This window comes from Schistocerca piceifrons, chromosome 9 (assembly GCF_021461385.2).
Source record: "Schistocerca piceifrons isolate TAMUIC-IGC-003096 chromosome 9, iqSchPice1.1, whole genome shotgun sequence".
Taxonomy (NCBI): Eukaryota; Metazoa; Arthropoda; class Insecta; order Orthoptera; family Acrididae; genus Schistocerca; species Schistocerca piceifrons.
The window spans coordinates 163,804,979-163,831,594 of NC_060146.1; the positions used below are offsets into that span (position 1 = coordinate 163,804,979).

The window sequence follows — 26,616 nt, forward strand, 5'->3', positions numbered from 1 at the left end:
GTGTCTCGTCGCCTAATCTAATTCCCTCAGCATTCAACTACATTCAGGGGCCGAACCGCACAATAACCCTGAAGGAGAGGAAGCCATTCCTGCTTACCCATTTTGCACTTTCTGTCAACCTCATTTTGTAGACGTCTTGTATTCTTTTTCTCCTGCTTTCTTTTTTCTGTTTTCTGTTTTCTTCAGTTAGATTCACAACTCTTCTGTTATCCAAGGATTACTGATAGGCGTCGTCTTTTTACCTATTTGATCCTCTGCTGCCTTCACAATTTCTTCATGTTCTACTGCATTCTTTTCCGTGTTTCATTCAATCGTTGCCTAATGATCCCTCTGCAAATCGGAACAATCTCTGGAATGTTTAGATTATCTAGGGCTCATCACCTTAATTTAATACCTCTTTATAAATTTAATTTACAGTTAATAGCTAATAAATTATGGTCTGAGTCCTCATCTGCCATTGGAAATGTCTTACATGTTAATACATGTTTTCGAAATCTCTGTCTTACAATTATATAGCGGCTCCATGTTTGCAGTTATATAGCGACTTCATGTCTACAATTAGATAGCGAGTCCGGTCTCATGCAAGCTTACAACATTGTTACATGATCTTTAAACCAAGTGTTAGCGATCATTAAATTGTGGTCTGTGCAAAATTCTGCCAGATAGCTTCATCTTTTAATCCTTTCCCCCCAGTCCATATTCTCCTTCTATTTTTCCTTCTCTTCCTTTTCCTAGTATCCAGTTCCAGTTCCACATTTCAGTTTTCGTCTCCTATAAGTGTCTGAAAAATTTCCTGTATCGCAACATAAAGTCTTCGTATCTCTTCATCATCTGCGGTGTTAGTTGGCATGTAAACTTGTATTTCTGTGGTGAGTGTTGCTTTTGTGTCTGTCTTTCCTGCGATAAAGCGCTCACTATGCTGATCGAAAAGAGTTACCCACATTCCCATACTGTTATTCATTATTAGGGGTACCCCTCCATTACCTCTATTTGATTTCGTATGCATAATCCTTTATTCACCTGACCGGAACTGATTTTCTACTGCCGGCCGTGCTGGCCGTGCGGTTCTAGGCGCTTCAGTTCGGAACCGCGAGACTGCTACGGTCGCGGGTTCGAATCCTGCCTCGGGCATGAATGTGTGTGATGTCCTTAGGTTAGTTAGGTTTAAGTAGTTCTAAGTTCTAGGGGACTGATGACCTCAGATGTCATGTCCCATAGTGCCCATAGCCATTCGAACAATTTTTTGCTTTTCTACTTGCCACCCTATTTCAGTAATTCCACTATATTTCACGTTAACCTATCCATTTACATTCTTAAATTCTCTAACATATTTTCGCGAATAAGGGATCTAACATTCTTGCTGAAACTTGCAGATTGTCAGTCTTGTTTTTCCTGATTACGATATCCTCCTGAGTAGACCCCGTTCGGAGTTTCGAATGGGTGGCTATTTTACGCCTGAAAATCTTTGCGAACACGATGACATCATGGTTAAACCATGCAGTAGACTTGCACATCTTCGAGAAAAAGAACGGCTGCAGTTTGTCCTAGCTTTCAGCTATTCGTAGTTGCAGTATAGCAAGGCCACGTCGAGTAATGTTAGAAAGGCATATCAGTCAATCCTCAAGACTGTTTTCACTGCACTTACTGAAAACACGGCTGCGTCTGTTCACGAAGCACATATTGTATCTGGCCCCTTCACAGATACCCCTCCATTGATACAGCTATCTGTATCGTTCAGGAACGCAAGCCAACACACCTCGGTAAGGTCCATGATTCACAGAAATTTATAAATAAAAAACAAAACTTTGCCTCATCTTTGCTTCTTATCGTCGGGCAAGAAACTAAAAACTGCTCCGCTTCAGTATGGTTACATCTCATTGCTACCATAAACCTGTCTAGTACAACAGAATCGTCCGAAACTAATGGTCTCGTCAGTCTGCTAGTAACTCGCCTAATTAATTGAAGACTGTCCAGAACTACTCACAGCTGCCCACCTAAAAGTGAGGCGACCACGTTTAAATGGCGGCTTGTGACGTCATTCTTATGGTACCAAACAAACTATACGTTACAATTAGAAGCTGTCTCATGAAACAAATAACCATATATAAAATTTCCAGTTACACTGAAGGCGAATTTGTTGTATGATTCAGTGGAGCAAACTAGTATTCGAAGATCTTCCCAGATTGCCGATTAAGTCTTCTATGCTTATCATGTTTACAAAACACTGATTGAACCTGCATATCACGGGCATAGAAGGGTTACAAACACACAGAAACGAAAATTAGCACAAAAATTTCAAAATACAAACCAAACAAAATCAGTTTCATATATACATCACACGATAGCATTTTCATCACAGATTCCAAATCTATGCTTGGATTTTTCTAAGGTAAATTATCTCATAAACTGGGATTCTCCTTACCCAGTATACCATAAGTAGCATCAAATGAAAACGAGACACGTGAAAAAAAGTAAATATACTTTTTATTATTTCAAAAGTAATCTTCATAACTGTTAATATATTTAGTTCTCTGTGAGACAAGACGGTCAGTGCCTTCATGGAAAAATATTTGCGGTTGCCTAAAGAAACAAAGATCGTACCGGGCGTGCACCTTTTCGTCTGAAGCATATCGACGGTCACGAAAATCTTTCTTCGGGGCTCCAAAAATATGGATATCGCATGCCGAGAGATTCGGAAATTTTCGAAATTTTTGGTAAGTTCCTATGGGAGCAAACTGGTGATGTCGCCGGTCCGTAAGCTTACACTCTACGTAATCTAACTTAAACTAACTTGCGCTATGGACAACACAGACACCCATGCCCGAGGGAGGACTCGAACCTCTGACGGGGGGAGCCGCGCAAACCGTGGCAAGGCGTCCTAGACCACGTGGCATGAGTCTGGGACTCTATGGAGGAAGTGTAAGGGTTTCCAGCAAAAGCTCTGTACTGTACTCGAAACAACCCAGACGTTTGCTAGCATGTATCGACTATTCTGCAGAAGCTTCGCTGGGAAGCCCTTATACATCCCCCACAGATTCTCGCTCTTTCCCCATGCGATTTTGTTTTGTTTTTTGTTTTGTTTTTGTTTTTGAGCCCCGAAGCAAGACATTCGTGGCCGTCGCTTTGCTTCGGACGAGGAGGTGCACCCCTGGGTACGATCTCGGTTCTGTAACATTTTTCCATTTGTCTCACAGTAGGATAAATGAAGTAACAGTTACAGCGACTACTTTTGAAACATTAAACAATTTACTTACTCTTTTTTCGTCTGTCTCGCTTTCATTCGACTGCCGCTTATAATACACGGTTATTCTAAATGATGGACCCATTTTCAAAACTTCGTATTTATTAAAGTGCAAAACCAAAATGAACAAGCTTTGTACCAATGAAAAGAGGAAGTTTCAAAGTTTTTTTCATAATATTTGATATCAATTTAATAAATTTAGTAATTCGTAATTAATTAGTTTTCAATAATTATTTAATAATTAGAAATGTGATAAATGTTATGAACGTTCTATGTGACCACTGTTGGCTGCACGGCAGACATCGACGCGATAGCCAAATTCGTCCCACACAAGCGAAAGCGTATCTGCTGTTGGTACTCAGTAACAGCAGTGATACGGTTCTGTAGATCGTTCAGAGTGGTTGGTAGAGGTGGGACGTAAATAGCTTCCCGCACATAACCCTATAAGAAATAGTCGCAGGTGTGAGATCAAGAGACCTCTGTGGCCAGAAGTGCAGAGCCAGGTCTTCAAGTCCACTGCGACAGATCCAGCGCTGAGGAAGGGAGTAATTCAAAACGCCTTGTATATCATGGTGCCAATGGGTACGGAGCTCCAGCCTGTGGGAAAATGAAGTCCTGGGACTCTTCCATGACTTGAGGGAACAGCCATTGTTCCGACATGTCCAGGTACGTGATTCCCATTACAGTTATTTCTGTAAAGAAAAACCGTCCGTAAACCTTTGTACAAGATATAGCACAGAACACTTTTGATCTTCGGTCAGACTCTTTCCTGTTGCAATGGTGAATGTGGATTTTCCAACCCAATATGCGAAAAATATGTCTGTTGACTTTTCCACTAAGGTGGAATGTCGCTTCATCGCTAAAAATTACACGCTGTAGAAATGCGTCATCCTCCATCTTTGCTAGCACATAACCACAATATCCGAGACGCTTCTATTTGTCTGTAGGCTTATGGGCCTGCACAAGTAGTAATCGGTAGGGCTTGTACAGCAAATGCAGTCTCAGAACTTTCCATACAGTTGGTTGGGGTATTCCAAGTTCTCGACCAGCGCTGTTGGTAGACTTACAGGGACTATGCACAGATTTTTCTTGAATCCGTCGGACAACATCCTCCGACACATGCAATTCAAATGGTTCAAATGGCTCTGAGCACTATGGGACTTAACATCTGAGGTCATCAGTCCCCTAGAACTGAGAACTACTTAAACCTAACCAACCTAAGGACATCACACACATCCATGCCCGAGGAAGGATTCGAACCTGCGACCGTAGCGGTCGCGCGGTTCCAGAATAAAAAGCCTAGAACCGCTCGGCCGCAGATACCGGCCATAATACTGCCCTCAGCTATATCGCCCTTGTATAAACCCTTTATATACTCCTTTCACCTTTCTGCTTTTCCTTCTTTGCTGAGAACTGGTTTTCCATCTGAGCTCTTGATATTCATACAAGTGGTTCTCTTTTCTCCAAAGGTCTCTTTAATTTTCCTGTCGCAGTATCTGTCTTATCCCTAGTGAGATAAGCCTCTACATCCGTACATTTGTCCTCTAGCCATCCCTGCTTAGCCAATTTGCACTTCCAAAAAAAAATGTTCAATTGTGTGTGAAATCTTATGGGACTTAACTGCTAAGGTCATCAGTCCCTAAGCTTACACACTACTAAACCTAAATTACCCTAAGGACAAACACACACACCCATGCCCGAGGGAGGACTCGAACCTTCCGGTCGATCTCGTTTTTGAGACGTTTTTATTCCTTTTTGCCTGCTCCATTTACTGCATTTTTATATTTCCTCCTAAAGTACGATAACTAATCACAAGGTGGTCGCTGAAACTTTCAAGGTGACCAATTTCACTACTACTACCACGAGTAATAGCAACGGTCAACCAGCTGCCATTATACTACTAAAATTCAACACTCCTCCAAAGAAAACACAAGGGCCATCAAACGGCTAGGAAAGATCCATTTCATTCCCACTTGACTTGATTCTCCGTAACCGTAGACCGTGTCATAATGTTTACATCGTCAATGTTGTTGTTGTTGTGGTCTTCAGTCCCGAGACTGGTTTGATGCAGCTCTCCATGCTACTCTATCATGTGCAAGCTTTTTCATCTCCCAGTACCTACTGCAACCTACATTCTTCTGAATCTGCTTAGTGTATTCATCTCTTGGTCTCCCTCTACGATTTTTACCCTCCACACTGCCCTCCAATACTAAATTGGTGATCCCTTGATGCCTCAGAACATGTCCTACCAACCGACCCCTTCTTCTGGTCAAGTTGTGCCACAAACTTCTCTTCTCCCCAATCCTATTCAATACTTCCTCATTAGTTATGTGATCTACCCATCTAATCTTCAGCATTCTTCTGTAGCACCACATTTCGAAAGCTTCTATTCTCTTCTTGTCCAAACTATTTATCGTCCATGTTTCACTTCCATACATGGCTACACTCCATACGAATACTTTCAGAAATGACTTCCTGACACTTAAATCAATACTGGATGTTAACAAATTTCTCTTCTTCAGAAACGCTTTCCTTGCCATTGTCAGCATACATTTTATATCCTCTCTACTTCGACCATCATCAGTTATTTTGCTCCCCAAATAGCAAAACTCCTTTACTACTTTAAGTGTCTCATTTTCTAGTCTAATCCCCTCAGCATCACCCGATTTAATTTGACTACATTCCATTATCCTTGTTTTGCTTTTGTTGATGTTCATCTTATATCCTCCTTTCAAGACACTGTCCATTCCGTTCAACTGCTCTTCCAAGTCCTTTGCTGTCTCTGACAGAATTACAATGTCATCGGCGAATCTCAAAGTTTTTATTTCTTCTCCATGGATTTTAATACGTACTCCGAATTTTTCTTTTGTTTCCTTTACTGCTTGCTCAATATACAGATTGAATAACATCGGGGAGAGGCTACAACCCTGTCTCACTCCTTTCCCAACCACTGCTTCCCTTTCATGTCCCTCGACTCTTACAACTGCCATCTGGTTTCTGTACAAATTGTAAATAGCCTTTCGCTCCCTGTATTTTACCCCTGCCACCTTCAGAATTTCAAAGAGAGTATTCCACTTAACGTTGTCAAAAGCTTTCTCTAAGTCTACAAATGCTAGAAACGTAGGTTTGCCTTTCCTTAACCTATCTTCTAAGATATGGCGTAGGGTCAGTATTGCCTCGCGTGTTCCAACATTTCTACGGAATCTTCACCGAGGTCCACTTCAACCAGTTTTTCCATTCGTCTGTAAAGAATTCGCGTTAGTATTTAAAAACTGTGACTTATTAAACTGATAGTTCGGTAATTTTCACATCTTTCAACACCTGCTTTCTTTGGGATTGGAATTATTATATTCTTCTTGAAGTCTGTGGGTATTTCGCCTGTCTCATACATTTTGCTCACCAGATGGTAGAGTTTTGTCATGACTGGCTCTCCCAAGGCCATCAGTAGTTCTAATGGAATGTTGTCTACTGCCGGGGCCTTGTTTCGACTCAGGTCTTTCAGTGCTCTGTCAAACTCTTCACGCAGTATGTTATCACCCATTTCATCTTCATCTACATCCTCTTCCATTTCCATAATATTGTCCTCAAGTACATCGCCCTTGTATAAACCCTCTATATACTCCTTCCACCTTTCTGCCTTCCCTTCTTTGCTTAGAACTGGGTTGCCATCTGATCTCTTGTTATTCATACAAGTGGTTCTCTTCTCTCCAAAGGTCTCCTTAATTTTCCTGTAGGCAGTATCTATCTTACCCCTAGTGAGACAAGCCTCTACATCCTTACATTTGTCCTCTAGCCATCCCTGCTTAGCCATTTTGCACTGTCGATCTCATTTTTGAGACGTTTGTATTCCTTTTTGCCTGCTTCATTTACTGCATTTTTATATGTTCTCCTTTCATCAATTAAATTCAATATTTCTTCTGTTACCCAAGGATTTCTATTAGCCCTCGTCTTTTTACCTACTTGATCCTCTGCTGCCTTCACTACTTCATCCCTCAGAGCTACCCATTCTTCTTCTACTGTATTTCTTTCCCCCATTCCTGTCAATTGTTCCCTTATGCTCTCCCTCAAACTCTCTACAACCTCTGATTCTTTCAGTTTATCCAGGTCCCATCTCCTTAAATTCCCGCCTTTTTGCAGTTTCTTCAGTTTCAATCTGCAGTTCATAACCAATAGATTGTGGTCAGAATCCACATCTGCCCCTGGAAATGTCTTACAATTTAAAACCTGGTTCCTAAATCTCTGTCTTACCATTATGTAATCTATCTGATACCTTTTAGTATCTCCAGGGTTCTTCCAGGTATACAACCTTCTTTCATGATTCTTGAACCAAGTGTTAGCTATGATTAAGTTACGCTCTGTGCAAAATTCTACAAGGCGGCTTCCTTTTTCATTTCTTCCCCCCAATCCATATTCACCTACTATGTTTCTTTCTCTCCCTTTTCCTACTGACGAATTCCAGTCACCAATGACTATTAAATGTTCGTCTCCCTTCACTACCTGAATAATTTCTTTTATCTCGTCATACATTTCATCAATTTCTTCATCATCTGCAGAGCTAGTTGGCATATAAACTTGTACTACTGTAGTAGGCATGGGCTTTGTGTCTATCTTGGCCACAATAATGCGTTCACTGTGGTGTTTGTAGTAGCTAACCCGCACTCCTATTTTTTTATTCATTATTAAACCTACTCCTGCATTACCCCTATTTCATTTTGTATTTATAACCCTGTATTCACCTGTCCAGAAGTCTTGTTCCTCCTGCCACCGAACATCACTAATTCCGACTATATCTAACTTTAAACTATCCATTTCCCTTTTCAGATTTTCTAACCTGCCTGCTCGATTAAGGGATCTGACATTTCACGCTCCGATCCGTAGAATGCCAGTTTTCTTTCTCCTGATAACAACGTCCTCTTGAGTAGCCCCCGCCCGGAGATCCGAATGGGGGACTATTTTACCTCCGGAATATTTTACCCAAGAGGACGCCATCATCATTTAATTATACAGTAAATCTGCATGTCCTCGGGAAAAATTCCGGCTGTAGTTCCCCCTTACTTTCAGCCGTTCGCAGTACCAGCACAGCAAGGCCGTTTTGGTTAATGTTACAAGGCCAAATCAGTCAATCATCCAGGCTGTTGCCCCTGCAACTACTGAAAAGGCTGCTGCCCCTCTTCAGGAACCACATGTTTGTCTGGCCTCTCAACAGATACCCCTCCGTTGTGGTTGCACCTACGGTACGGCCATCTGTATCGCTGAGGCACGCAAGCCTCCCCACCAACGGCAAGGTCCATGGTTCATGGGGGGGGGGGGGGGGGGGTAATAACATAACGACTCATATTTGTGGATCGTTCAATGCAGTTGTCTGGAAGTAACGCCGCTTCTATAGCCGAGCGTGGGCTTAAACCGCAACTCTCGGCCCTTCAGGAATATGCCTGAGCCCCATAGTAAAACTAGTCGTGCTGAGGTGGGAAGGACGCAGTAGCTACAACATGTCTTAAGTGATATAAGTGCGTGTTGTGCAATCGTGAGCATTCGAGCTGCGAATCACAGAGTGGCAGTGAGAGCATCCCAGTGTGCCTCTAGTATTTTCGAGATATCTCGTGTAAAGAGAACAAACTGTCTTTCGTACATCCTCAGACGGTACACTGTGAAAGTGCTCATGTCACTCTGATTTTCTTTCCAGTTTGTTCACCAACTCACTGCTGCAGTTTTAAAGGCGGTAATAAAAGGGAGGCAGAAACAAAGTGAGAATGATATGAAGATGGTATCTATTCTTTCGGACATGTCCGAAAGAACAGATACCATCTTAATATAGTTAAGGCTAACCGGCCATTGACTTTCTTCTTCTGTGCTGGATGCACACGTATTGCCCGAACCCTTACGGGACGCGGTAAGATTGTTTGCAGTGAGTAAAGAGTGTAGTGGGCAGGGGCACTACGAATGTAGTTTGTGGACATTAAGTTGGGAATGTGGGTTTCACGGGGAGCGTGCAAGCGATAAATCCCTGCAGTCGCAATATGTTCTGTGTCCTCGGTGGCTCAGATAAATGGAGCGTGTGCCATGTAAGCAGGAGATCCCAGGTTCGAGTCCCGGTGGGGGCACACATTTTCAACTGTCCCCGTTGATGTATACCAACGCCTGCCGACAGCTTAGGGTCCTGATTTAATTATCATTTCAAGTGAGAATGAAGCGATGCGGCCTTACCAGACTCTCGGCCCTGGTGGAGCGCGCGAACTCCTCCATCCTCTCCCGCTGCTGGCGTTCTCTCATCTGCTGCACCACCATGCTCTCCTGTAACAGAGTGACAGGAACACACGGTATCAGCTTAGTTGACTTTCCTGTAAGTTCCGTGGGCCATATTTGTGACTCCTTTCAATGACGTAGAACGTGTCACGAGGCTTATAGGCAAGATACGTTACCTCTGTGGATACATGGCAAAAAAGGGCAGCGGGGGTAGACAGCATTCCACTAGAGCTGCTGACAGACTCGGGAGAACCAGCCACGACAAAACTGTACCATGTGGTGAGCAAGATGTATGACAGGCGAAATACCCTCAGACTTCAAGAAGAATATAATAATTCCAATCCCAAAGAAATCAAGTGTTGGCAGGTGTGAAAATTACCGAACTATCAGTTTAATAAGCCACGGCTGCAAAATACTAACATGAATTCTTTACAGACGAATGGAAAGACTGGTAGAAGCCGACCTCGGGGAAGATCAGTTTGGATTCCGTCGAAATGTTGGAACACGCGAGGCAATACTGACCCTATGCCATATCTTAGAAGATAGGTTAAGGAAAGGCAAACCTACGTTTCTAGCATTTGTAGACTTAGAGAAAGCTTATGACAGTGTTGACTGGAATACTCTCTTTCATATTCTAAAGCTGGCAGGTGTAAAATACAGTGAGCGAAAGGCTATTTACAATTTGTACAGAAACCAGAATGCAGTTATAAGAGTCGCGGGACATGAAAGGGAAGCAGTGGTTGAGAAGGGAGTGAGATAGTGTTGTAGCCTATTCCCGACGTTATTCAATCTATATACTGCGCAAGCTGTAAAGGAAACAAAAGAAAAATTCGGAGTAGAAACTAAAATCCATGGAGAAAAAATAAAAACTTTGAGGTTTGCAGACGACATTGTAATTCTGTCAGAGACAGCAAAGAACCTGGAAGAGCAATTGAACAGAATGCACAGTGTCTTGAAAGGAGGATTTAAGATGATCATCAACAAAAGCAAAACGAGGATAATGGAATGTAGTCGAATTAAATCGGGTGATGCTGAGGGAATTAGATTAGGAAATGAGACACTTAAAGTAAAAGATGAGTTTTGCTATTTGGGGAGCAAAATAACTAATGATGGTCGAAGTAGAGAGGATATAAGATGTAGACTGGCAATGACAGGGAAAGCGTTTCTGAAGAAGGGAAGTTTGATAACCCGGAGTATAGATTTAAGTGTCAGAAAATCTTTTCTGAAAGCATTTGTATGGAGTGTAGCCCTGTATGAAAGTGAAACATGGACGGTAAATAGTTTACACAAGAAGAGAATGGAAGCTTTCCAAATGTGGTGCTACAGAAGAATGCTGAAGATTAGATGGGTAGATCACATAGCCAATGAAGAGGTACTGAACAAGATTGTGGAGAAGAGAAATTTGTGGCACAACTTGACTAGAAGAAGGGATTGGTTGGTAGGACACGTTCTGAGACATCAAGGGATCACCAATTTTGTATTGGAGGGCAGCGTGGAGGGTAAAAATCGTAGAGGGAGATCAAGAGATGAATGCAATAAACAGATTCAGAAGGATGTAGGTTGCAGTAGATACTGGGAGATGAAGACGCTTTTGCAGAATAGAGTAGCATGGAGAGCTGCATCAAACCAGTCTCTGGACTGAAGACGACAAGAACAACAACATGGCAACATGCTTGTTACTTACGTAATGCCATTTTTTGTATTAGTGTTTTGTTACTCGTAGTGCAAAATTTGATAAATTTACCCAGCCAGCTAGATATGGTATCTATTTAGAAACAAATCTACACAGCATAAGGAGTCATGAAGAATAAATGATGTCAACTCCGTTTTAAAACTTTCATTATCTGCCAGCACCCTTGATTCACAAGCATGCTGATCAATAATTTTTTGATAGGACATTTGTGAGACATTCTTTACAAGGGAAGAGGTAAGTTGTGAATAGCGGAGGCTCTTATTGTTCCTAGTGTCATGCACGTTTATTCGTAAATGCTTGGTGGTTGGAATTAAAATGACACTTTTCCGAGTGGTGTAGTGTGGGCTGTATAAGTCGCAGGACGCCGAAACATCGTATGCAAGTTTATCAATCGGTGTGCTCTGGAGTACGCTGAAAAAATAGTAGTTTCACTTTCTGTCACCAGGCGAAAAAATGCCGCTGTAAGCAGTCAGAAAGTGGTGTGAGACCAGAAAAAGGGGAGGAACGATGGGACACATGATAATGGCGGTTAAGGTACTTTTATTATGGTACTGTTGCAAGTTACAACATGTGTTCAAAATGGTTTCCCGACTCAGCAACGTACTGCATCTGTAATACGGCAGGATTGACAGTTGCTCGAGGAACAACCAGTGCAATCAGAATGCTATGTCATTGTGCACTGTCATTCAGATCAGGAAGAGTCCGGATACATTCCTGGTAGTCACGATCTTTCAGATATGCACACAGCCTGAAGTCACATGGTTAGGGGATCAGGAAGGCCACACATCTTGAAACTGCCCTGAGATGATGCAGTCGTTACCGAAGTTTTCTCGAAGCACATCTTTCACCTGACAAGTGACACATGGTGTCACCTCATTTTGGATCAAAATAATGGTGTGGACGCAGTTGTGCTCTTGCAGAGCTCGAATGACATGATGCCAATGGAGGTCCTTACAATATGCAAATATCACTATACACAAAACAGGCCTGCAAGGTGTCATCTCCTCAAAGAACAACGGACCGAGAATGAAGGAGCTTGTGAAACCACACCACACAGTCACATAAGCGGAGTGCAGTGGATGTTTTTGCACAACACGTGGACGAGTAGACCGCCACATGCAACCGTTCTGTGCATTCACAGAGGCGTGCTGAGTAAAATGTAGCTTGTCCATTCAAAGAATATTCCGTGGCCACAAGTCATCCATTTCCACGTGTGCCAAAAAATGAAGCGCAAAATCACGGCGTTGCAGCCTATCTTCGAGCTTCATCTGGTCCACATTCCGAACCTTGTAGGGATACCAGTGCAAAATGCGCCGCAAAATCTTTTGAACTGTTGACCAGGGGGGAGACAATTCCCTTGACACAGCTCGAGCATTGGTCGCAAAATTTGAGTCATGTGCTGCACGGTCGGCTAACTGCACCAACGTCAACAACTGCCATGGGAATGGGCCACCTCCCTGTCCCTGTTGCACCACATAATTTACCTTTTCTTCAAATTTTTGTTATCATGTTATTCAGCCCATTTTAGGACATGGGGCTTATTCGCAGTTGTTTCTGTCAACGATATTCCTCCAATACAGCGCTCCTATAGCTCCCGTATTGATAAAGCAACTTTACCATCAGCGCAAAGTCTTTGTTCTCAATAGCCACTGCGTTTCACACTTCAACCTCCTTAACCCTTTACATCAACAGTCACTTCACAAAATAAATGAACATGCATAGCCAAGTGACAATAAACGTGCTGATGTCAAAATGGGAAACATTTTATATTCTGACTGCCTACATATCCATATTTTCAACTTGTGGCACAAAGTGCAACTATTATTATTTTTTCAGCATACTCCATGAGCGCACCGATTCAAGAATATACCCAGGATCTTTCAGCATCCTGCGATGTATGCAGCCCACACTGCAACAGTTGGAACACCATCAGTTAAATAATAACCAACCGGGTACTTCCGTGGTTTCAGAAGACGACTGCAACAAAAAGAATAAGACAGACAGAAAAATGGCAGGTATCAGTGGATAGAACATCTCAACCAATTTCGATTCGTAATACATGCCACGGCACATTAGAGGGCAGCCGTGTCACAACAGGTCGACAACTCATCCACTCCATATTGTGGCATCGGCCTCGTTCCTGCAGATAGACAAACCATTGAATAGTTATACAAAACAAGCTGCTTTTATCCCTTTCTGGACAATTGGTATTAGCGGATTTAATCAACTACACATACGTACTGACATCTGATGCGTCACAAACGGTTCCAGTATTCCCCACCTATGAACTGAGTTAAAAACTTTGAGAAATGCTCTATCCACCCATAGGTGTCTATTTTCTGTACATGTTGTAGTTTTAATGAAGTCGTCTTCTCAAATCACAAAGATAGGAATAACACTGTATATATGAATGTAGAGCCGGCCGGAGTGGCCGTGCGGTTATAGGCGCTACAGTCTGGAACCGCGTGACCGCTACGGTCGCAGGTTCGAATCCTGCCTCGGGCATGGACGTGTGTGATGTCCTTAGATTAGTTAGGTTTGAGTAGTTCTAAGTTCTAGGGGACTGATGACCACAGTAGTTAAGTCCCATAGTGCTCAGAGCCAGCCAGCCATTAATGTAGATATTATTATCGAATTCTCCCTAATGCTTCACAATACAGTCGCATATCTGTCGCGAATGAGCAGCGTGAAGTATTGTGAATGTATAGCGAAGGCTATACGAGGTGCGACAATAAAGTAATGAGACTGATTTTCTTTGCAAGATGTGGCAACCCTGCAGGCTTGCGTAAGCACAATATCTTTGACCTTGGTTCTATAAGCTGCTTCAAGTCCAAATGGCACATCGATGCAATTGCTCAGTCGTGAGTTGTGCTGTAATAAGTTAACACGTGTTTGTGCCTCTTGTCACGGAAATGGGACGGCAAAATATTGCGCAACGGTATGCCATTCCTTTTTGCGTTAAATTGGGTTAAAACGCGACGACAACTTACGGTAAGCTCCAGAAGGCTTAAGGAGAGGAGGTTATGTCAAGAGCTCAAAGGGATCACCCAGACCAAAAAGAGCTCGCATGTCAAAGTCAAAAGTGAAATGGATGCTTGTGTGCTTCTTTGATTCCAAGGGAATTGTTCATAAAGAGTGGGTGGCTCCTGGACAAACAGTTAACCAATATTACTACAAAGAAATTTTACAAAGACTTCGTAAAAGAATTCTTCGTTTCTATGCCAACATTGCTGATAATTGGATTCTGTTTCACGATAATGCGCCATCCCATACTGCTCTGTCAGTACAGCAATTTTTAAACTCAAAACAAATTTCAGTACTACCACAGCCACCTTATTCACCAGATATCGCTCCGTGTGACTCTCCTCTATTTTCAAGAGTCAAAACGGCGGTAAAGGGGCACAATTTTCAAACAACACAGGATGTACAAAAAGCTGTGACGAGGGTATTGGAGGATATTACAGAAGATGAGTTCCAGAAATGTTACCATCAATGGCAGAAGCGCTGGAAAAAGTGTGTGCAATCAGAAGGGAACTACTTTGAAGGAGACAACACTGAACTTCACTAAAACGGTAAGCAATTTTTTTTACATCAGTCTCATTACTTTATTGTCATTACTTTATTGTCGCACCTCGTAATGTTGCACAAGATGTGCCATTAAGGAGTACCCTAACGTGAGCAGGGAGGCCAGGAAGGAGGTGGAACTGCGCTTTTGTGGTAATGGTATTGTGGGTTACGTGGCCGGGAACATAGAAGCTTCAGGAAGGAGCCGAGGTCAGGTCAGCACGTGATCGCGTCGGAGGCGCGTCATGCGAGACTACTGTACAAGCGGCGCCGCCGGCGCTGCTGAAGATTCCGACTCCGATCTCAGTCTGCCTCAGACGCTGGACCTGCGTTACTCTGCCCCCGAGACGGAACTTTCTTTCTCGTGGCTCTTGACTGCACAGGATACATGCAGGATTGCAGACCTTAGCCAATGTGTTGGTGCCTCGTAGGATTCGATAGTAGTTTCCAATACTACTTTGTTGTTTAGTGTCAGTTATTATGCAGAGTTCCTCGTCATTTCCCCACCGAGCTTCCTTATATGGAAATATTCCAGCTTGTTTTCTCAGGCACCAGCCTTACAAGTTGGACGAGCCACTTCCCAACTGGAGACAGCGACAGCTCGCATCCTGATCCGCTCACGGGACACTAGCACACGCTTAGGTGACGAATGTCTTGGGATACCGAGATCTATCGCTTGCGCCTTTGTCCCGCATTGTGCGCGGGGTTGGCGTGGTTAAATCGGATTTGGCATGTTAATTTGAAGGGGTGGCCGGATGCCCTTCCTGCCGCCACCCCGTACCCATCCCCCTCCCCCCCCCCCTCCCTGGACGGAATTAGAGTACCCCATCTGTCTGCGTCTAGTGGAAGTCATGGAAAAGTGCGGATGTGTTTCAAATGTCTGTGAGTCGTGTAACTGAGGCGGGACGTGGGGACTAGCCCGGTATTCACCAAGAGCGATGTGGAAAACTTGGGATACCGAGATGCACACATACATATGCTGCACAAAACGTATCAAAGTACAGAGCTGTAAACTACTCAGATTCGATTACACGAATAAGTCACACAAATTTTAAGGCTGTAAATTCAACTAAATACTCAGGGACTACAAATACCCTAAATTGGAACGATAACATAGATACATTGTGGGTAGAGCCAATCAAAGACTGCGATTCATTGGCAGAACACTTAGAAGGTGCAACAGGTCTACTAAAGAGACTGCTGACACCAAGCTTGTCCGCCCTATTATGGAGTATTGCTGTGCGGTGTGGGATCAGCATAAGATGGAACTGACGGATGACATCGAAAAAGTACAAAGAAGGGCAGCTCGTTTTGTATTATCGCGAAGTAGAGGAGATAGTGCCACAGACATGATACGTGAACTGGAGTGGCTATCATTAAAACAAAGGCGTTTTTCGTTGCAACGGGATCTTCTCATGAAATCTGTATCGCCAGTTTTCTCCTCCGATAGCGAAAACATTCTTTGGCACCTACCTTAATTCGGAGAAATGATCATCACGATAAAATAAGAGAAATCAGGGCTCGCACAGAAAAATTTAAGTGCTCGTTTTTCCCGCGCGCCGTTCGAGAGTGGAACGGTAGAGGGTTGTTTTGGGAGAAGAGACCAAACGGCGAGGTCATCGGTCTCATCGGATTATGGAAGGACGGGGAAGGAAGTCGGCCGTGCCCTTTCAAAGGAACCATCCTGGAATTTGCCCGGGGCGATTTAGGGAAATCACGAAAAACCTAAATCAGGATGGCCGGACGCGGGATTGAACCGTCGTCCTCCCGAATGCGAGTCCAGTGTGATAACCAATGCGCCACCACGCTCGGTAGTGGAACGGTAGAGAGACAGCTTGAAGGTGGTTCATTGAACTCCCCTTTATTGTGAATAACAGATTAATCACGTAGATGGAGATGTAGATGACTCATGTTAAAAGGTTTCCGACGTGATTGAGACAGCACGACGAGAATTAACAAGCTTTGAGCGCGGAATAGTAGTTTCAGCTAGACGAATGGGACATATCATTTCGGAAATCGTTAGAGAATTCAGTATTTCGAAACGCACAGTGTGAAAAGTGTGCTGAGAATACCAAAATTCAGGCATTATCTCTCACCACTGTCGATGCAGTGGCCGACGTCCTTCATTTAACAGCAGTGGCGTTTGCGTAGATGTATCAGTGCTAACAGACAAGCAACACTGCGTGAAGTAACCGCAAAAATCAATGTGGGACGTACGACGAACGTACCTGTTGCAACAGTGTGGCGAAATATGGTGTTAATGGGCTATGGCAGTAGACGACCAACGCGAGTACCTTTGGTAACAGCACAACATCGCCTGCAGCACCTCTACTGGGCTCGTGACCATATCAGTTGGACCTTAGCCGACTGGGAAACTGTGGGCTGGTCAGATGAGTCCCGATTTCAAATGGTAAGAGCTGTTGGCAGAGATCGAAATCGGCGCGGATCCCACGCAGTCATGGACCCATGTTATTAACAAGATAGTGTCCAAGGTGGTGGTAGCTACATAACGGTGTGAGCTGTGTTTTCGTGGAATGAAGTGGGCGCTTTGGTCCAACTGAACCCATCAAGGACAGGAAATGGTTATGTTCGGCTACTTAGAGACCATTTGCAGTCGATCATGGACTTCATGCTCACAAACAACGAAGGAATTCTAATGGATGATAATGCGTCATTAACAACATTTTGGACAATTCGAGTGAATGATTTGGCCATTCAGATGGCTCGACATGAATCCCATTGAACATTTATAGGACCTAATCGAGAGGTCATGGCAACGGCCTTGCCGCCTTGGATCCACCGTTTCCCGTGAGATCACCAAAGTTAAGCGCTGTCGGGCGTGGTCGGCACTTGGATGGGTGACCATCCATGCCGCCATGCGCTGTTGCCATTTTTCGGGGTGCACTCAGCCTCGTGATGCCAGTTGAGGAGTTACTCGACCGAATAGTAGCGGCTCTGGTCAAAGAAAACCATTATAACGAGCGGGAGAGCGGTGTGCTGACCCCACGCCCCTCCTATCCGCATCCTCCTCTGAGGATGACACGGCGGTCGGATGGTCCCGATAGGGCACTCGTGGCCTGACGACGGAGTGCTTTAATTGAGAGGTCAGTTCGTACACAAAATCCTGCACCGGCAACACATTCACAATTACGGACAGCTACAGATGCAGCCTGACTAAGTATTTCTACGGGGAACTTCCAGCGAGCTGTTGAGTCCATACCACATCGAGCTGCTGCAATATGCCGGGCAAAAACAAGTCCGACACGATATTAGGAGGTGCTCCATGACTTTTGTCACCTCAGTGTTTTGTATAACAGTGCCTTAGATTTCGTTCTCATATGAAGAATATAGACTAGCGTGAAGAGCAGCATCAAAGCAGACTTTGGACTGAGGACTGCACCACCGCACTCACCTGCACCTTGAGCTCCACCAGCGAGACCTTCTGCTCCAGCTGGACCTCCTGGGCCGCCGGTGTCGTGACCTGGCCGGCGTCACCCCCCGCGGACTTCTCAAACTTCTCCACCATCTCGGACACGCTGGGCTGGCGCGGGCCCATGGGCGACAGCGGCGGCGAGCTGCTGGAGCTGCTGCTCTTCCTGGAAGCCGCCGCCAGCGTGACGGAGGGGGGCGACGGCGGCTGGAACTCCACCTGCGCGCTGGACGCATCTCTCTTCCCCTTCTTGTCCTTGCCCCTCTTCTTGGCCTTGGCCTTCTTCGGAGGCTCCTTCTCGGTGGGGGAGGTGGCCGGACTGCTGCTCCGGCTGCTGTACCTGCTCTGGGGCCGGCCCTCCGTCACGTCGTCACCCGAGTGGCCATTCAGCTGGACAGTCTGGAACAGGCACAGTCACTCAGATTAAAAGGCTAGCTGCAACCATTTCACACGCAGGATGATCTACCAAGAAGCGGCGTCAGCAGTACCAAATCTGAGTCACAGCATATCTCTGTACAGGGCGTTACAAAAAGGTACGGTCAAACTTTCAGGAAACATTCCTCACACACAAATAAAGAAAATATGTTATGTGGACATGTGTCCGGAAACGCTTAATTTCCATGTTACAGCTCATTTTAGTTTCGTCAGTATGTACTGTACTTCCTCGATTCACCGCCAGGTGGCCCAATTGAAGGAAGGTAATGTTGACTTCGGTGCTTGTGTTGACATGCGGTTCATTGCTCTACAGTACTAGCATCAAGCACATCAGTACGCAGCATCAAAAGGTTAGTGTTCATCACGAACGTGGTTTTGCAGTCAGTGCAATGTTTACAAATGCGGAGTTGGTTCAAAATGATCAAATTACTCTGAGCACTATGGGACTTAACATCTACGGTTATCAGTCCCCTAGAACTACTTAAACCTAACTAACCTAAGGACATCACACAACACCCAGTCATCACGAGGCAGAGAAAATCCCTGACCTCGCCGGGAATCCAATTCGGGAACCCGGGCGCGGGAAGCGAGAACGCTACCCCATGACCACGAGCTGCGGACGCGGAGTTGGCAGATGCCCATTTGATGTATGGTTTAGCACGGGGCAATAGCCGTGGCGCGGTACGTTTGTATCGAGACAGATTTACAGAACGAAGGTGTCCCGACAGGAAGACGTTCGAAGCAATTGATCGGCGTCTTAGGGAGCACGGAACATTCCAGCCTATGACTCGCGACTGGGGAAGACCTAGAACGACGAGGACACCTGCAATGGACGAGGCAATTCTTCGTGCAGTTGACGATAACCCTAATGTCACCGTCAGAGAAGTTGCTGGTGTACGAGGTAACATTGACCACGTCACTGTATGGAGAGTGCTACAGGAGAACCAGTTGTTTCCGTACCATGTACAGCGTATACAGGCACTATCAGCAGCTGATTGGCCTCCACGGGTACACTTCTGCGAATGGTTTATCCAACAATGTGTCAATCCTCATTTCAGTGCAAATGTTCTTTTTACGGATGAGGCTTCATTCCGACGTGATCAAATTGCAAATTTTCACAATCAACATGTGTGGGCTGACGAGAATCCGCACGCAATTGTGCAATCACGTCATCAACACAGATTTTCTGTGAACGTTTGGGCAGGCATTGTTGGTGATGTCTTGATCGGGCCCCATGTTCTTCCACCTACGCTCAATGGAGCACGTTATCATGATTTCATACGGGATACTCTACCTGTGCTGCTAGAACATGTGCCTTTACAAGTACGACACAACATGTGGTTCATGCACGATGGAGCTCCTGCACATTTCAGTCGAAGTGTTCGTACGCTTCTCAACAACAGATTCGGTGACCGATGGATTGGTAGAGGCGGACCAATTCTATGGCCTCAACGCTCTCTTGACCTCAACCCTCTTGACTTTCATTTATGGGGGCATTTGAAAGTTCTTGTCTACGCAATCCCGGTACCAAATGTAGAGACTCTTCGTGCTCGTATTGTGGACGGCTGTGATACAATACGCCATTCTCCAGGGCTGCATCAGCGCATCAGGGATTCCATGCGACGTAGGGTACATGCATGTATCCTCGCTAACAGAGCACATTTTGAACATTTCCTGTAACAAAGTGTTTGAAGTCACGCTGGTACGCTCTGTTGCTGTGTGTTTCCATTCCATGTTTAATGTGATTTGAAGAGAAGTAATAAAATGAGCTCTAACATGGAAGGTAAGCGTTTCCGGACACATGTCTACATTACATATTTTCTTTCTTTGTGTGTGAGGAATGTTTCCTGAAAGTTTGGCTGTACCCTTTTGTAACACCCTGTATAAGGTAATTCAAAAAAATGTTTAGAAACAGAGATAGCATGTCTACATCTACAAAAATGTTCAAATGTGTGTGAAATCTTATGGGACTTAACTGCTAAGGTCATCAGCCCTTAAGCTTACACACTATGTAACCTAAATTATCCTAAGGACAAACATACACACCCATGCCCGAGGGAGGACTCGAACCTCCGCCGGGACTAGCCGCACAGTCCATGACTGCAGCGCCTTAGAGCGCTCGGCCAATCCCATGCGGCTCTACATCTACATCTACAACTACATGGTTACTCTTCAATTCACACTTAAGTGCCTGGCCGAGGGTTCATCGAACCATTTTCATACTACTTCCCTACCATTCCACTCTCGAATGGCGCGTTGGGAAAAAGGAACACCTAAATATTTCCGTTCGAGCTCTGATTTCTCTTATTTTATTATGATTATCATTTCTCCTTACATAGGTGGATGTCAACAAAATATTTTCGCGTTCGGAAGTGAAAGTTGGTGATTGAAATTTCGTAAATAGATCTCGCCGCAAAGAAAACAGCCTCTGTTTCAGTGACTGCCACCCCAACTCGCGTATCATATCGGTGACACTCTCGCCCCTGTTGCGCTATAACATGAAACGGGCTGCCCCTCTTTGCACCTTTTCGATGTCCTCCGTCAATCAAAAATGGTTCAAATGGCTCTGAGCACTATGGGACTTAACTGCTGTGGTCATCAGTCCCCTAGAACTTAGAACTACTTAAACCTAACGAACCTAAAGACATCACACACATCCATGCCCGAGGCAGGATTCGAACCTGCGACCGCAATCCTACCTGGTAAGGATCCCACACCGCGCAGCAGTATTCCAGCAGAGGATGTACAAGCGTAATTTAGGCTGTCTCTTTAGTGGGTTTGTCACATCTTCTAAGTGTTTCCCAACAAAGCGCAATCTTTGTTTAGCCTTCCCCACAATATTATCTATGTGGTATTTCCAATTTAAGTTGCTCGTAATTGTAATCCCTAGGTATTTAGTCTAATTTACAGCCCTTAGATTTGTGGGATTTATCGTATACCCAAAATTTATCGGATTTCTTTTAGTACCCTCGCACTTTTCTTTATTTAGTGCCAATTGCCACTTTTCGCACCATACAGAAATACTCTCTAGATCATTTTGTAACCACTGTGCCACCTCGCTCTTTCGACAACGTTGCTGTATCTCCATAACTCTGTTCATCATTTACATGTATGAGGTAAAGCATATATGGAAATCAGAATTTCAGAAAGATATATACCTAAACAGGAGGACACCCTCAAACATACGCCAACGATGTAGTGATCCTAACAGATAAAGAAATCTAACATGAAGCTCTCAGCAGAAGAAATTAAGATAATGACCTTTATATGGAAAAAACAAAGTAGTAATGGGCCAGAAGATTCTAGAACAAGTAAACCACATCAGTCACCTATGGCGGGAGTCGATATATGGCTACAGAAAAAATATAGAAATTAAGCTTAGTAAGTTCAGCAGGGTAGATACTCAAATTAAATTCTACAAAACTGTTGCAGTCCTCTCACTGCTCTATGGAAGCGAGACCTCAGTATTTACCAAAAAGCAACGACAACGTATTCAGGCACAATAAATGAAATTCCTGAGAAGGGGTAAAGGTTGCGTGATAGAAGGAAGACTAAGGAACCAAGATGTTAGAGAAGAAGTAAAGGTATCTAATCTAATTGATGAATTGTAGATGACACAAGGAGGTGGAACCAACACCTACCAACAATGGAGAGTGAGAGACTTCCCTTAAAGGCCAGACATTCTAAGCGGGAAGGAAGGAAAAGCAGAGCTAGATTCTGGCAAAAATGTGTTTCTGGGAGCGCCACCAGCCCTGGATCAAATCAGCCCGGCGGATTAGCGGCGAGGGTTCGGTGTGCCAGCCAAGCTGGATGCGGTGTTTAGGCGCTTTCCCACATGTCATTAGGTGAATACCAGGCTGGTTCCCACATTCCGCCTCAGACGCACTCTACGCAAACATTTCTCACACTTGGATACAAGATTTACTTCATACACAGGCAGAATGGGTACAATACTACTGTTCTCGGGAGTGAATGGTGAATAGGAGACTGATTGTCCTTAATTTTCTGGTCTCCTTAAACGCTCAACCAGAGAATCAAAAAGATGAGTACCGTAACACACAATTTTGCCTAATACCTGAAGTGAAGACGAAGAAGAAGGAGAAAACAAATTGTGAGAAATGCGAGGGCATTTCAGAAAGTAACAGTAAACTATCAACATTAAATGCAGTTAATATGTCAGGAATTTGAGACTCCTGGGGAGTGAAGATGCATGTTTTGAGGAAGTTCTGGCGTAAGCCTATATATGTCATGACAAGGTGAATAGGAAAGGTGGCTGAAACAAAATGGACGCATCCCTAGCTATGTGCAGGTTAGAAGAACAGTAATACAATTTTTGTGGTTGGGGGCATGAAACCTCGACACAATCATAGAGGCATGTTGTAAAGGTATAGAGATAGCTGCATTAATGAGAGAAGAGTGAAAAAGTGGATAGATTCCTTTAAAATGTGGAAGTAACTAAGCCACATGAGCAACGGTCTGGTCGTCTCAGCACAGCCGTTACTGATGAGTATATAGGACATGCTGATGCTATGATTCGTGAGAACCGCCGTATTTCTGTAGTAGCTTAGTATCACTGTCAGATGCCGTCATAACATTGTTAGTGAGGTTCTCAAGTACTGTTTTTCCTGTGCACGATGGGTGCCTAGGATGCGCACTGGTGAACACAGGATGATGCGTGTTCGGGCTCGACGTCGTTTCTGGCGCGATGTAACGCTGAAGGACAAGACTTTCTGTCACGTATCGTCACAGGACACGAAGCCTGGGTGCATCACCATGAACCAGATAGCAAAAGGGAGTCTTCATAATGGTGACACACATCTTCTACAGCCAAGAGGAAATTCAAATCTCAGCCCTCTGCCAGAAAGCCCCTTTTCACCTTCTTTCTTTCTTTCGCTGACGCCATAGTCCCGCACCGATCGCAGGGTCGGCGTGGTTACAACGGATTTGGCAATGTTAGTGTTAGGGATGGCCGGATGCCCTTCCTGCCGCCACTCCGTACCCCCCTGGATGGAATCAGTGTACCCCAACTGTCTACATCTAGTGGAAACCGTGAAATAGTGCGGACATGTTTCACATGTCTGCGACGCGTGTAACTGAGGCGGAACATGGGGACTAGCCCAGTATGCATCTAGCGGGATTTGGAAAACCGCCTAAAAACCACATCCCGGCTGGCCGGCACATCGGCCCTCGTCGTTAATACGTCGGGCGGATTCGATCCGGGGCCGGGGCGCCTACCCGCGTCCAGGAAGCAGTGCATTAGCGCTCTCGGCTACCCTGGCCCCTTTTCACCCTCTTCTGGTATATAAATGGGCCGGTTTTAGAGCACTGTTAGCAACGAGGTGAAACAGTGAACAGTGCCCGCCAAAGTCCCATGTTTGAGAATTAGCTGAAGCCAACAATACGGAGCCGTCGCAGAGGGCTTCTGTCTAGAGGCGTTCTTCTCCTTGACGACAACGCGCGCCCCCACACCGCCGCTGAAACTCTTGCCGGCATTCGAAGACTGAGGTTTTAGGTGGTACTTCGCACCCCATACAGCCATGATCTCTCTCCTTCGGAGTACCGTGTGTTCGGACCGCTGGAGGACCATTTCAGAGGACGACGATTTGAAAGTGATGATGAGGTTAAAGAAATGGTGCACTCTTGGTTGCGGGCACAACCAGAAACCTTTTATTCTAATGGAATAGAATAAGTTGACGCAACGATATGAGAAATGATCGAAAAGAGGGTAGTTATGTTGACAAATGACATCTTGTTTGTACCTGTAAGTGAAATACACTACTGGCCATTAAAATTGCTACACCACGAAGATGACGTGCTACAGACGCGAAATTGACCGACAGAAAGAATATGCTGTGATATGCAAATGGTTACCTCTTCAGAGCATTCACACAAGATTGGCGCCGGTGGCGACACCTACAACGTGCTGACATGAGGAACGTTTCCAACCGATTTCTCACACACAAACAGCAGTTGACCGGCGTTGCCTAGTGAATCGTTGTTCTGATGCCTCGTGTAAGGAGTAGAAATGCGTACTATCACGTTTCCGACTTTGATAAAGGTCGTATTGTAGCCTATCGCAATTGCGGTTTATCGTATCACGACATTACTGTTCGCGTTGGTCGAGATCCAATGACTGTTAGCAGAACATGGAATCGATGGGTTCAGGAGGGTAATACGGAACGCTGTGCTGGATCCCTACGGCCTCGCATCACTAGCAGTCGAGATGACAGGCATCTTATCCGCATGGCTGTAACGGATCGTGCAGTCACGTCTCGATCCCTGAATCAACAGATGGGGACGTTTGCAAGACAACAAGCATGTACACGAACAGTTCGACGACGTTTGCAGCAGCATGGGCTGTCAGCTCGGAGACCATTGCTGCGGTTACGCTTGACGCTGCATCACAGTCAGGAGCGCCTGCGATGGTGTACTCAACGAAGAACCTGGGTGCACGAATGGCAAAACGTCATTTTTTGGGATCCATCCAGGTTCTGTTTACAGCATCATGATGGTCGCATCCGTGTTTGGCGACATCGCGGTGAACGCACATCGGAAGCGTGTATTCGGGACCGCCATACTGGCGTATCACCCGGCATGATGCTATGGGGTGCCATTGGTTACACGTCTCGGTCACCTCTTGTTCGCATTGACGGCACTTTGAACAGTGGACGTTACATTTCAGATATGTTACGACCCGTGGCTCTACACTTCATTCGTTCCATGCGAAACCCTACATTTCAGGAGGATAATGCACGACCGCATGTTCCAGGTCCTGTACGGGCGTTTCTGGATACAGAAAATGTTCGACCGCTGCCCTGGCCAGCACATTCTCCAGACGTCTCACCAACTGAAAACATGTGGTCAATGGTGGCCGAGCAACTGGCTCGTCACAATACACCAGTCACTACTCTTGATTAACTGTGGTTTCGTGTTGAAGCTGCATGGGCAGCTGTGCCTGGACACGCCATAAAAGGTCTGTTTGACTTAATGCCCAGGCATATCAAGACCGTTATTACGGCCAGAGGTGATTATTCTGGGTACTGATTTCTCAGGATCTCTGCACCCAAACTGCGTGAAAATCTAATCACATGTCAGTTCTAGTATAATATATTTGTCCAATGACTACCGGTTTGTGAGCTACATTTCTTCATGGTGTAGCAATTGTAATGGCCAGTAGTGTATATACTTCACAAAATATAGTTTGCAGTTACTTTTGGAATCACCCTCATACAACCTTAGAGATAAGATAACCAAACTAAGCCCAAAAATAACAATAAGGCAAAGCACTTATGTAATGGATAGGAAAAATTATACAAAGCGATAGCCTGCCGCAGCACTGTGGCGGAACTCCGGCGCTCACCTGTGAGGTGCTGCTGTCCAGTGGGACCTCCCAGAGGCCGTCCTCTCCAGCCCTGCCCTCCTGGCTCTCCCTCAGGATGCGGTCCCTCTCCTGGAGATCCTCCTGGAGGCGGCGCTCTTGCTCGGCCTCCGCGCGTCGCCTCTCCTTGCTGCCGCGCCTATTCAGAAGTCCCGACCCAAAGGGCGAAGTCCCGGTGCCGGACCGCTTCTTCTCCTTTGGAGACTTCTCCTTTTGGGGCTTCTCCTTCTGGGGCTTCGCCTTTGGGGACTTGTCCTTGGAGGACCGCTTGGCGGACACCTTGACCACCGGCTCCTCATTCAGGTCGGTCTCGAGGCTCTCGCGGCTCGCGCGGGTGCTCGCGGACCCGCCCGGCTTCTTAGGCCGGGCTCCACTGAATAAGTTCTTAAACATTTCCTGAGGAAGGAAAGAAAAACACTGTGTGATGTGGTGGAAGGTTGGACAGTAGTGGTCAGTGGCTTACATAAGAAAAGAGCTGTTTCTAAATTTTGCCATTATTGGCAGTACTTGCTACGTCACTGTTGTGTCAGCGATGCAGGAGCAAGACCATTCATGTTAGTTTGAATCAAAACAATAGTGCATATCTGGGCAGTAGCAGTAGCAAGCTATCTCTTTCTTGTAGGATTTTTCTG

General features: G+C 45.1%; 1 protein-coding gene across 1 annotated transcript in view; it reads right to left on the reverse strand.

Annotated features, from left to right (window-relative positions):
• LOC124716805 (trichohyalin-like) overlaps nt 1-26,377 on the reverse strand; it is a 118,384-nt gene extending 92,007 nt beyond the window's left edge. Inside the window, exons 1-3 of the mRNA XM_047243354.1 lie at nt 25,967-26,377; nt 18,154-18,570; nt 9,446-9,532 (exon numbers count right to left, since the gene is read on the reverse strand). Of these exons, the coding sequence (XP_047099310.1) occupies nt 9,446-9,532; nt 18,154-18,570; nt 25,967-26,377 (915 nt within the window). The remainder of the gene's footprint in view (nt 1-9,445; nt 9,533-18,153; nt 18,571-25,966) is intronic.
• Nucleotides 26,378-26,616: the final 239 nt, after the last annotated feature.